This window comes from Oryx dammah, unplaced genomic scaffold (assembly GCF_014754425.2).
Source record: "Oryx dammah isolate SB20612 unplaced genomic scaffold, SCBI_Odam_1.1 HiC_scaffold_272, whole genome shotgun sequence".
Lineage (NCBI taxonomy): Eukaryota > Metazoa > Chordata > Mammalia > Artiodactyla > Bovidae > Oryx > Oryx dammah.
The window spans coordinates 129-13,221 of NW_024070439.1; the positions used below are offsets into that span (position 1 = coordinate 129).

The 13,093-nt window shown below is 45.0% G+C and overlaps 1 protein-coding gene and 1 pseudogene across 1 annotated transcript; both read left to right on the forward strand.

Moving 5' to 3' along the window:
* The first annotated feature begins 7,743 nt into the window (after positions 1-7,743).
* LOC120859223 lies at positions 7,744-8,955 on the forward strand (annotated as a pseudogene).
* A 3,233-nt stretch (positions 8,956-12,188) lies between these two features.
* Positions 12,189-13,087, forward strand: LOC120859222 (UDP-glucuronosyltransferase 1A3-like; the record flags this gene model as incomplete). Its single annotated transcript, XM_040235406.1, has 1 exon — positions 12,189-13,087. A coding segment is annotated over exon 1 (837 nt), but the record flags the coding sequence as incomplete, so codon positions are not given.
* Between the last annotated feature and the right edge of the window lie 6 nt (positions 13,088-13,093).

The window sequence follows — 13,093 nt, forward strand, 5'->3', positions numbered from 1 at the left end:
GCTTTTGTAGCATGGTTGGCATGCACAACTGTGTTTGCTCCTGTTATGCAACTTAGTATTTCAGTACTTTGATACACTTCAAAATAATCACCACAATAAATCCAGCTATGATAGTCATCAGAGAAATGTATTACATAACTATTGACTGTATTTCTCACACTCCTTTCATACCTGTGACATTTATTTTGCAGCTGAAAGTTTGTATTTTGATCCCCATCAGCCTTCTCTCCCCTTCCCTCACTCTCCTGCTTTTTGTCAACTACCTGTTTGTTCTCTATGAGTCTGTTTCTGTTCATTTGCTTTGCCTTTTATTTTTCATATATAAGTGAAATTGCAGTATTTGTCTTTCCCTGACTTATTTCACTAAGCCTGATACCCTCTGGGTCCATTCATGTTGTCACAAATGACAGGATTCCTTTCTTTCTTATGGCTGAGCAGTACTCAGAAGCCAGTATTCTCAACTGTAGTAAACAAGGCTGCAATGAGCGTAGGGGTGTATATATCTTTTCTAATTAATGTTTTTTTGGGGTATTTTTTGGATAAATGCCCAGGAGTGGAGTTGCTGGATTATATGACAGTGTTATTTTTGACTTTTTGAGAAACTCCATACTGTTTCCATAGTGACTGCAACGATTCGCATTGCCCACAACAGTGCTCTAGAGTCCCCCTTTCTCTACATCCTCGCCAACCTTTCTTATTTACTGTCTTTTTGATAATAGCCATGCTGGCAGGTGTGAGGTGATAGTTCCTTGTTGTTTGATTTGCATTTCTCTGGTGATTAGTGATGTTGAGCATCTTTGCACGTGCCTATTGGCTATTTGTATGTCTTCTCTGGAAAAATGTCTCTTTAAGTCTCAGTCCATTTTTAATCATGTTATTTGTTTTTTTTTCTTCTTGGTTTGTATTGAGTTGTATGAGTTCTTTGTGTCTTTTGGATACTAACCTATTATCAGATATATTATTTGCAAATGTCTTCTTCCACAGAAAGTCGCCTTTCCCTTTGGTTTGTAATTTTCTTTGCTGTTCAAAAGATTTTAGTTTGATAAAGTCCCATTTGTTTGTGTTACTTTTGTCTCTCTTGTCTGAGGAATCATATCCCCCCAAAATGTAATAGTAATATTATTAATATTAATAGTAATATTAAAAAAAGTTAAAGAGGTTACCATCTTATGTCTTCTACCCGAAGTTTTATGGCTTTAGGTCTTTAATCTATTTTGAATTTATTTTTGTTCATAGTGTGAGAGAGCAATCCAGTTTGATTCTTTGGCATGTAGCTGCCCAGTTTTCCCAGTAGCATTTACTGAAGAGGCTATCTTTCCCCCATTGTATATTATTACCTCCTTTGTTGTAGATCAGCTGCAATATAGATCTGAAGTTACTTCTGCTCTATATTCTGGTCCACTGATATACGTGTCTGTTTCTGTGTCAGTACCTCACTGTTTTGATCACTGTAGTATTGTAGCATAGTTTTAAACCAGGAAGTGTGATTCCTTCAGTTTCACTCTTTTTTAAAAAACTGAAGTGCAGTTAATTTACAACGTTGTGTTAGTTTCTGTCATACAGCAAACTTATTCAGATATAGATTCTTTTTCATTACAGATTATTATGAGGTATTGAATATAGGCCCCTTTGCTATATGTAGGAACTTGCTATTTGTCTCTTTTATGTATAGTGATGTGTAGCTGTTAATCCCAAGCTCCTAATTTAACTCTCCCCTCTCTTTCCCTTTGGTAACAAAAAATTTCTTTTCTATGTCTGTGAGTCTGTTTCTCTTGAAAAATAAGTTCATTTGTATCATTTTTTAGATTCCACGTATAAGTGATACCACATGACATGTATCTTTATCTGATTGTTTCACTTAGTAGGATAATCTCTAAGCCCCATCCCTGTTACTGCTCCAGTTCTGTTCTTTTCTCTCAAGATTTTTTTGGTTATTCAGTCTATTATGCTTCCATAAAAATTTTAGAATTATTTTTTCTTGTTCTTTGAAAAATGCCATTGGTGTTTTGATAGATACTGTGTTGTATCTGTAGCTTGCCTTGGGTAGTATGGTCATTTTAATAATGTTAATTCTTTCAATCCATGTATCCACAGTGTATCTTTCTTTTTTTTTTTTTTTTTCACAGTGTATCTTTCTATTTGTTTGTGTCAGCTTCAATTTCTTTCATCAGGGTCTTATAGTTCCCGGAGTATAGGTCTTTAACCTTCTTAGATTTATTCCTAGGTTTTACATTCTTTTTGATATGATTGAGAATAGAATGGTAATATTATTAATAATTTCTTTTCCTGATAGCTCACCATCAGTGTATAGAAATGCAGTAGATTTCTGTATAATAATTTTGTATGCCTTAATATTACTGAATTCACTGATGAGTTCTAGTAGTTTTTGGTGGTGATTTTAGGATTTTCTATGTATAGTGAGTATCGTGTAATCTGTAAAAAATGACAATTTTACTTTATCCTATCAACACCAATCCCAGAGCTTGTGTCATCCTGCTGGAGGGTGGGTGAGGCCCAGGAGCACTGGAAGATAATTCTAGGTCCCAGGTGGCTGAGAGCTCAGGGGATTCTAAGGGAGCTGGTCACTAGTGGATGGGCCTGTGTCTCCACTCAACCAGCCCTTTTACATGAGGCATCCTTGTACTGGTGTTGACAGGGTGATAGGTGGGGCTGGGTCCTGATACTAATGATTTCAAAATGGCACTAGCCAGCACAGTGTCACTGTTAGAGCTGAGCTCCCCCAAAACAGATGGTGCCCATATTTATACCCCAGAATGATATCTGTCTCCTGCCTCTCTGGGAGGCTGTTTAAGTTCAGCAGGTGGGCCTGACCAGGCTCCTTTCTGATTGCTGCTTCTTCCCTGGTCCCTACAGTATGTGAGATTTTGTGTGCAAGCTTTGAGAGTGGAGTCTCTATATCTTATAGCCCCTGGCTCTCCTGAAAGTAAGCCCTACTGGCCTTCCAAGCCCAACATTCTGGAAGCCCTTCTTCCCATTTCAGGACCCCTAGGCTAGGAAGCCCCATGTGGGCTCATATCCCTCACTCCTGAGGGAGAACCTCTGCAATACTAATTAACTCCCATTTGTGGGTCATCCACCCTGGGGTGTGGGTCTTGATTATACCATGTCTTCAGTTCAATTCAGTCGCTTAGTTGTGTCCAAATCTTTGTGACACCAGGGACTGCAGCACGCCAGGCCTCCCTGTCCATCACCAACTCCCGGAGTTTACCCAAACTTGTGTCCATTGAGCTGGTGATGCCATCCAGCCATCTCACTCTCCGTCGTCCCCTTCTCCTCCTGCCTTCAATCTTGCCCAGCATCAGGGTCTTTTTCAATGAGTCAGCTCTTCACATCAGGTGACCAAAATATTGGAGTTTCAGCTTCAACATCAGTCCTTCCAATCAATATTCAGGACTGATCTCCTTTAGGATGGACTGGTTGGATCTCCTTGCAGTCCAAGGGACTCTCAAGAGTCTTCTCCAACACCACAGTTCAAAAGCATCGTTTCTTCGGCACTCAGCTTTCTTTATAATCCAACTCTCACAACCATACATGCTACTGAAAGGACCATAGCCTTGCCTAGATGGACCTTTTTTGGCAAAGTAATGTCTCTGCTTTTTAATATGCTGTCTAGGTTGGTCATAACTTTCCTTCCAAGGAGTAAACATCTTTTAATTTAATGGCTGCAGTCACCATCTGCAGTGATTTTGGAGCCCAGAAAAATAAAGTCAGCCACCATTTCCACTGTTTCCTCATCTATTTGCCATGAAATGATGGGACTGGATGCCATGATCTTCGTTTTCTGAATGCTGAGCTTTAAGCCAACTTTTTCACTCTCCTCTTTCACTTTCATCAAGAGGGTTTTGAGTTCCTCTTCACTTTCTGCCATAAGGGTGGTATCATCTGCATATCTGAGGTTATTGATATTTCTCCTGGCAATCTTGATTCCAGCTTGTGTTTCTTCCAGTCCAGCGTTTCTCATGATGTACTCTGCATATAAGTTAAATAAGCAAGGTGACAATATACAGCCTTGATGCACTCCTTTCCCTATTTGGAACCAGTGTGTTGTTCCATGTCCAATTCTAACTGTTGCTTCCTGACCTGCATGCAGATTTCTTGAGAGGCAGGTCAAGTGGTCTGGTATTACCATCTCTCTCAGAATTTTCCACAGTTGATTGTGATCCACACAATCAAAGGCTTTGGCTTAGTCAATAAAACAGAAATAGATGTTTTTTGGAACTCACTTGCTTTTTCCTTGATCCAGTGGATGTTGGCAATTTGATCTCTGGTTCCTCTACCTTTTCTAAAAACAGCTTGAACATCTGGAAGTTCACGGTTCATGTATTGCTGAAGCCTGGCTTGGAGAACTTTGAGCATTCCTTTACCAGCGTGTGAGATGAGTGCAATAGTGCGGTAGTTAAGAAAGGCAATGCCAAAGAACGTTCAAGCTCAGTAAATCTTTAATTAATTTCTGTTCAAGGGTGGGGCTGTGTTCCTTCACTCTTGTTTGGCCTGAGGCCAAACTGTCCACCCACGCCTCCACCGGACACTCCTGGAGGCTCATAGACAAGTCTGGCTCAGTCTCCCACTGGCCTCCAAAGTCAAATTCCCTGGGGATTCTCAGTGCCTTTGGCAGATCCCCAGGTTGGGAAATCTGTTGTGGGTCCTAGAGCTTTCTTAACAGTGCGAGAATTTGTTTGATATCATTGTTCTGCAGCTTGTGGGTTGTCTGCTCGGTGGCTCTATGGTGGGGCTATTGGCAACGTCCTCCAAGAGGGCTGATGCCACACGCTGGGTGACCCAGGTCTGTTGCAGCCAGAGCCCCTGTCCCCTTGGCAGGCTGCTGCTGGCTTGTGCCTCTGCACGAGATACTCAAACACTCAAAGGCAAGTCTGGCTCAGTCGCTGGGGGTCTCTGCACCCTGTTGCACACAAGGTTTTGTTTGAGTCCTCTGAGTGTCTCTGATGGGTATGGGGTTTGATTCTAAATGGGATTTCACCCCTCCTACATCTTATTGCGGCTTCTCATTTGCCCCTGGACGTGTGGTATCTTTTTTTGGTGAGGTCCAACATTCTCCTGTCGATGGTTGTTCAGCAGCGAGTTGCAATTTTGGAGTTGTCGCAGGAGAAGATGAGCTCACCTCCTTCGACTCTGCTACCAGAGTGGGAGGCAACACATTTTTGTTGTTCCAAGTCACCCTGTTCCAGGCACTTTGAGGTGAACACAGCCTTCTCCACTTTCAGTCCCCTGCTACCTGCTCTTGCGAGTTCCATGAGATTTCCATGATGTACAGTTATCTTACTGTCAAGAACACTTCTTGCTTATTCATACCTCTGTTCAGGGGAAGGTGGGGCCCATCAAAGCACCAACTGTGGCTTGCCTTCGTGTGAAAAATCATAAAACTTGGTGTTGGGCAAGGTAGTCTCATGGAAGCAGTTTTATATATTTATAAATTATTTTATTAGATTATTTATAAATAAGTAATAAAATATGTATTAAATTTATTTATTTATTTATTGTGGCTGTATCAGGTCTTAGCTGTGGCAGGCAGGATCTTCGCTCTGGCACACAAGGTTGGTTGCCCCATGGTACATGGATGTTAGTTTCTCAACCAGGGATTGAACCCATGTCCTTTGCATTAGAAGGCAGATTCTTAGCCACTGGACCACCAGGGAACTCCCATGCATGTAGTGTTTTGGCCCTCACTTGGCAGCATAAGAATGGGCCTTGGGCTTGGAACTCCACCCAGCCTGTGCTAGGCTTATCGCCTTGTGTGAGAGTGTATTTCCCTCTTTCAGGCTCAGTGACTGCTCTTCTGTCTTTGAAGTGCACGCATGTTATGGAACTCGGCCAACCCTCCTGTTACGCTGTCCTCCTCAGGGAGGGGGCAGGGTCTTTCTACTGGGCATAAGAAGGATGCACGTAGGCAAATTGCTTTGTGTCGGCCATCAGGGGAGACTGGCTGGTTGTGGGTACCCATGCCCACTGTTGGGGCTCGTCGTGCTCTGTGTAAGGAAAGTGCTCTTCCTTCCGGTGCTTGACTGTGCTCTTCCTGGCGATTCAGATACGAGATGCAGTGGGCAGAGGTGTTTGGACTTCCACTCCTGGCGGCTGGCATAGTGGTGACCTTTGCTATTCCCCACGGAGTTGGTGCCTGGCTCTGGTTTTGCAGACAAGTGCCCTGGAATCTGCTTGACAGATATGATAGGATTCAAGCTGGGAGTGGAGGTCAGAAAGTGAGCCTTGGGGAAAACATGCAGGAATATGGCTGGGACAGAAAGAGGATCCAGCAAAAGAGCTGGGATGTTGCTGCTGGAGATCCAGGATCTTGGACCACAGCCTCCAAGGATGGTTAAAGCAAACACCCCCAGCACGGTGGCAGCCTGTGTGATACAGGAGGCACACTGGCCTGCATGCATTTGCCCCGTGATGAAATCTGTTATCAACGTGCATCCCGAATGAGGGAAACCTTTCTCCCAAAGGAAAACGTCAGCCTGGCCAGGCATGTGGATCATGGCAGGATGTGGTTATGGCAGAAGCCCTGGATGCAGAAGAGGGTGCTCAGTGAGAGAGCTGGGCAGCCCAGAAAGTCCTACCCCATCTTCCCCAGGGCAGATTAGACATGGAGAGGTCACATTCTGACGTGGCCATCAGTCTCTGTAGAAGGGTCACCTCATGGATCTGAGACACAATCATTGCACGTGATTGTGCAATGAGGCCCCACGTCAGAAGGGTCTCACACATTCTGGAGCTACTCTGTTCTGAGGAATCTGTCCTTTTCAGGATTTGGTCTGTAACTGACCTTGGAGAAAAATCTGAACATAAACTATAAGATATAATAAAGGTCCAGATTAATTCACTTCAGTCCCTAACCACAATAGTGGAGGACTGGTACCTTCTGCATCAGAAGAGGATTCAGAGAACCTGCATGGACGCATGGGGCCAGCGTCCTCCTGTCCAGGGTGAGCAAGGTCTGGGACCTGGCGCCCTCTGAACCCCACTGTCATTACAAAGAGCTGCCTTGCCCACTGATGATTTAGATAACAGGAAGTTCTATTCCATGAGGTGACAAAGAATTCTCAAGCAGCCCTTCTGCTGTTGTCCTCAAGGATCCTTCCAGATGTTTCCATATCGGGCAGCTGCTCCAACAGACTCTACCCTGAACAGTGCAAGAGGTGTCCGTCGTGGAACCGGAACAAACCAGAGAACCACCATCCCCTCCCTGCTGAGAAAGCAGCCCTAGCAATGTAATACATTTTCCTGGATTAGCTCCGTGTTCACCTATGAATTGGGGTGAAAGAGTTTAAAGAGTTCTCAGATAAGGCCACATTCAGCAGAGGTTCTGGGTGGGGATTGGGGCAGAGGTGACTCCTCAGCATTCAGTCCAGCCCCAGAGAACACAGTTAGCAGAGAGGTAGCAGGTGATCAAGGGAATGGGCAGGCACAGTCTAGCTTTGGGTCTTGGATGAAGAACAACAATGTGAACTAGAATGTTCCCCAGAGGGAGCAGCAGAGTCAGAGGAGATTTTCCAAGGTAAGAGGGTGTGATCTTTCCCTGGGTGAAATCAGAGGTGATGAAACACAGGTGTAGTCTTATCCTGTAATGATTAACGTTCGGAGGGCACGCTGGTTTCCAATAACATGCAATTTTACTTAAGTGACTTGATGATAAGATAAGACAAGGGAACAAATATAGGTGGCAGAGCCCCACCAGAGACGGAGCACCTTCTGGTTTGTGCGGAGATGGCCCTGGGACTGTAGCTTCAGCAGCAGGTGCTGTCTGGACTCCTGCTCTGTGTGTGTGTCGGGCTATGGGCCAAGGCTGGGAAGGTGCTGGTGGTCCCCATGGAGGGCAGCCACTGGCTCAGCATGCGGGAGGCCGTGCGGGAGCTCCATGCCAGGGGTCACCAAGCAGTGGTTGTTGCTCTGGAGGGGAATATGCACATCAAGGCAGAGGACTTTTTTTTTTTTTTACCGTGAAAGTCTATGCTGTTCCCTACACACAGGATGAGTTTGATTCCATCATGAGGACTCATATTCATGTGTTTTTCCAAAGAGTATATTTTCTTACAATGTTTTGGGAAGCGATGGCAACTTTGAAAAATGTGTCTTTTCTGTATGAAAGGTCTTGTGAGGCACTACTGTATAACAATGATCTGATCAGAGACCTGAATGCCAGTTCCTTTGATGTGGTTTTAACAGACCCTGTTCACCCCTGTGGGGCAGTGCTGGCTAAGTACCTGTCCATTCCTGCTATGTTTTTTTTGCGATCTCTTCCCTGTGACTTAGACGCTGAGGGCACAGCGTGCCCGAACCCTTTTTCATATGTTCCTCGGTTATTAACCAGGAATTCAGACCGCATGACATTCTTCCAAAGGGTCAAGAACATGCTCTACCCTCTGGCCCTGAAGCACATTTGCCAGGCTGCTTTCACTCCTTATGCACGTATGGCCTCTGAGCTTCTTCAGAGAGAGGTGTCACTGGGGGAGATTCTTGCCTCCGGATCCGTGTGGCTGTTCAGAGGAGACTTTGTGATGGACTACCCACGGCCAATCATGCCCAACATGGTGTTCATTGGGGGCATCAACTGTGCCAACAGGAAACCGTTATCTCAGGTGTGTACTGCTGCTGTTGTTCAATCAGTGCTCCCAGTGGAGCACATTCTTTTAATTAAAAAAATTTAAAAAATGTTTTCATTTTTCATTTCATTCTTCAGTGAAATGATGGGTTCCAACCACTGGACAGATGGAATTCCCAAGTGGAACATATTTTTAAAAGACAATCTATTTCCACATGCTTACTTATCTACTCCTTTTTCTAAAGATTGCTACCTTGCATTCTCTTTTGAACAGTCTTTTGTGTGATCCATTGTTAGAGTGCTCCAGGAATGAACTGTAAGTTTCTGATGGACTGTGAAACGAATGAGAGGCAGGGGGGAAGGGCTATGTTAGGTTTGACAAGGAATGGGGTGGTTCGACCATTGTCGCCCTTTCATACAACCTCTGTTGTAATGGTTGTGCTGTTTTCTGATTCTAGTAGAAGCCAAGAACTTGAGCTGTGGGTTTTTTGCTTGGGGGTGTTCAATTGGAGGAGGAGAGAACTGGCCAATTGCATTTATTGTCCTGATTCTTCATTGTGGTTTTGTCTTGGAAAGGTATTAGGGGTGGTCAGTGGAGACCTCAACCCCAAAAGGAAGCAGAAGTTTCAGAGAGGTTGAATAAATAGAGTGGAAGGGAGAGAAAACTGGAGTGGAAGTTGGGCTCTCTGTGATCAGAGAGGAATAATTGAGCCACGTTTCTTGAGATGGAGCTGTGCTGACCAGAAGCTGGGGCCTGGGGTAAAATAGGGGGATGTACAGAGTTGAATGGCATGTCAGATAGGTCCTCAGCATGGGCCCTGAGGTCCTCAGAGGCTAGTGGTGGGGGCTGGAGAGGAGGTCAAACTGAGCCGTGAGCACAGTGAAGGTGGCAACAAGGATGCTGAGAACTGAGTCAAAGAGGAAGGGACTGAGCGCATCACCATGCCTACAGCAGCCCAGTCACCACCCCTGTATTTCTATGGTGCGAGCTACGGCTTTCCTCGTAGTTATAGAGTCTGCTCATATTAATTCTGAATTGTTGCTGTTGTTCATTTGCCAAGTTGTGTCCAGTTGTTTGTGGCCCCATGGACTGTGGCACACCAAGCTTCCCCGTCCTTCACTATCTCCTGGAGCTTGCTCAAACTCATGTCCATGGAGTCAGTGATGCCATTCAGGCATCTCATCCTCTGTCTTCCCCTTCTCCTGCCCTCAATCTTTTCCAGCATCAGGGTCTTTTCCAATGAGTCAGTTCTTCTTAGCGGGTGGCCAAAGTATTGGAGCTTCAGTTTTAGCATCAGTCTTTCCAGTGAATATTCAGGGTTGATTTCTCTTAGGATTGACTGGTTTGATTTCCTTGCTGTCCAGGGGACTCTATGGAGTCTTCTCCAGCTCCACAATTTGAAAAGCATCAGTTCTTCAGTGCTCAGCTATCTGTATGGTCCAACATTCACATCCATATATGGCTGCTGGAAAAACCATAGGTTTGACTATATCAACTTTTGTTGGCAAAGTGATGTCTCTGCTCTTTAATACACTGTCTAGTTTTGTCATAGCTTTTCTTCCAAGGAGCAAGTGTCTTTTAATTTTGTGGCTATAGTCACCATCCGTAGTGATTTTGGAGCCTAAGAAAATAAAATCCACCAGTGTTTCCACTTTCCCCCTATGTATTTGCCATGATCTTAATGTTTGAATGCTGAGTTTTAAGCCTGCTTTTTCACTCTCCTCTTTCACTCTTATCAAGAGACTCTTTCATTCTTCTTCGTTGTCTGCCATGAGAGTGGTATCATCTGCATATCTGAGGTCGTTGATATTTCCCCTGGCAATCTTGATTCCAGCTTGTGATTCAAGCTGTGTGGCATTTCAAATGATGTGCTCTGTATATAAATTAAATAAGAAGGATGACAATATACAGCTTTGACATAATCATTTCCCAATTTTGAACTAGTTTGTTGTTCCATGTTCAGTTCTAACTGTTGCTTCTAGACCCACATACAGGTTTCTCAGAAGGCAGGTAATGTGGTCTGGTACTCCCATCTCTTTAAGAATTTCCCACAGTTTGTTGTGATCCACACAATCAAAGGCTTTCAAGTAGTCATGAAGCAGAAGGATTTTTTTTTTTTCTGGAATTCTCTTTCTTTTTCTATGATGCAGTGGATGTTGGTAATTGATCTCTGGTTTCTCTGCCTTTTCTAAATCCATCTTGTACATCTGGAAGTTTTTGATTCACCTATTATTTGAAGGATATTGAGCATTACCCTGATCACATGTGAAATGAGCACAGTTGTCCAGTAGTTTGAACATTCTTGGGCATCGTCTTTGTTTGAGTTTGGAGTGTAAACAGACCTTTTCCAGTCCTGTGGCCCTTGCTGAATTTTCCAAACTTGCTGGTGTATTAAGTGCAGCACTTTAGCAGCATCATTTTTAGGATTTGCAATAGCTCGGCTGGAATTCCATCACCTCCAATAGCTTGATTTATAGTGATTCTTCTAAGGCCTGCTTGACTTCACAGTGCAAGATGTTTTGCTCTCGGTGAGTGACCACACCTTCGTGGTTATCTGGGTCATTAAGACCTTTATTGTACAGTTTGTGTAGACTCTTCTGTCTGTGGAATTTTCCAGGCAAGCATACTAGTATGGGTTACCATTTCCTACTCTAGGGGATCTTCCTACATCCAACCTAGGGATTGAATCCACATGTCTTGTGTCTCCTGCATTTGTAGGAGAATTCTTTACCACTGAACCATCTGGGAAGTCCTGAACATAAACTATAGGTGTAATAAAGATCCAGAATAATGTGCTCTTCAGTCCTTATACAGAGCAGTGGAAGCCTAGTGGGGTCCGCATCAGAGGAGGATTCAGAGAGCCTGCACGGAGGCATGGGGCTGTCCCTCCTGTCCAAAGTGAAGCAGGCCCTGGAGCCTGGCATCCTCTGAACCCCACTGTCATTATAAAGAGCTGCCTTGCCCACTGGTGATTTAGATAAGAGGAAGTTCTATTCCACGAGGCAGAGAAAGAATTCTCAAGCAGCCCTTCTGTGGTTGTCCTCAAGGATCCTTCCAGATGTTTCCATTTTGGGCAGCTGTTTGGACAGACTCTCTCTGGGAAGTGCAAGAGGTGTCCAGTGTGGAACAGGAAAAAACCAGAGAGCCACCATCCCCTCCCTGCTGAGAGAAGGCTCTTCTCGTGATGTTATATGTTTCCCTGGATGTGCTCAGTATTCACCCATGAAGGAGGGAAAGAGTTTGAAGAGTTCTCAGGGAAGGTCACATGCAGCAGAGGTTCTGGGTGGGGATTGGGGCAGAGGTGACTCCTCAGCACTGAGTCAAGCCCCAGAGAACATGGTTAGCAGAGAGGTAGGAGGTGACCAAGGGAATGGACAGGCACAGTCTTGCTTTGGCAATCGGATGAAGAACAAGAGAATGAACTGGAATGCTCCCCAGAGGAAGCAGCTGGTCAGAGAGCTGTTCCAAGATAAGGGGTTAACCGTTCCCTGGGTGAGATCAGAGGTGATGAAACTGAGGCATGGACTTATCCTGTAATGATTAATGTAAGGTGGGCATGCTGCCTTCCAATGACATGCCATTCTGCCTAAGTGACTTGATGATAAGACAAGGGAACACATATAGGCAGCACAGCCCCACCAGAGACTCAGCTGCTTCTGGTTTGTGTGGAGATGGCCCTGGGACTGCAGCTTCGGCGGCAGGTGCTGGCTGGACTCCTGCTCTGTGTGTGCGTCGGGCGATGGACCCAGGCCGGGAAGGTGCTGGTGGTCCCCATGGAGGGCAGCCACTGGCTCAGCATGCGGGAGGCCGTGCGGGAGCTCCATGCCAGAGGTCACCAGGCAGTGGTCGTTGCTCCGGAGGTGAATATGCACATCAAGGCAGAGGACTTTTTCACCACGAAAACCTACGCCATTCCCTACACACAGGAGAAACTGGATTCCCTCATGAAGACTCATGTACATCTGCTTTTTGAAAAAGTACATTGGGTAACAATGTTTTTGAAAACTATGGCATCTTTGAAAAACGGGTCTTTGTTCTTTGAAAGGTCTTGTGAGGGGCTGCTGTATAACAAGGATCTTATCAGGCACCTGAATGCCAGTTCCTTTGATGTGGTTTTAACAGACCCTGTTCACCCCTGCGGGGCAGTGCTGGCGAAGTACCTCTCCATTCCTGCTGTGTTTTTTTTGCGTTCTGTTCCCTGTGACTTAGATGTTGAGGGCACAGCGTGCCCAAACCCTTTCTCTTATGTTCCTCGGTTATTAACAAGGAATTCAGACCACATGACTTTCTTCCAAAGGGTGAAGAACATGCTCTACCCTCTGGCCCTGAAGTACATTTGCCAGATTACTTTCACTCCTTATGCACATATGGCCTCTGAGCTTCTTCAGAGAGAGGTGTCACTGGTGGAGATTCTTGCCTCTGGATCCGTGTGGCTGTTCAGAAGAGACTTTGTCATGGATTACCCACGGCCGATCATGCCCAACATGGTGTTCATTGGGGGCATCAACTGTGCC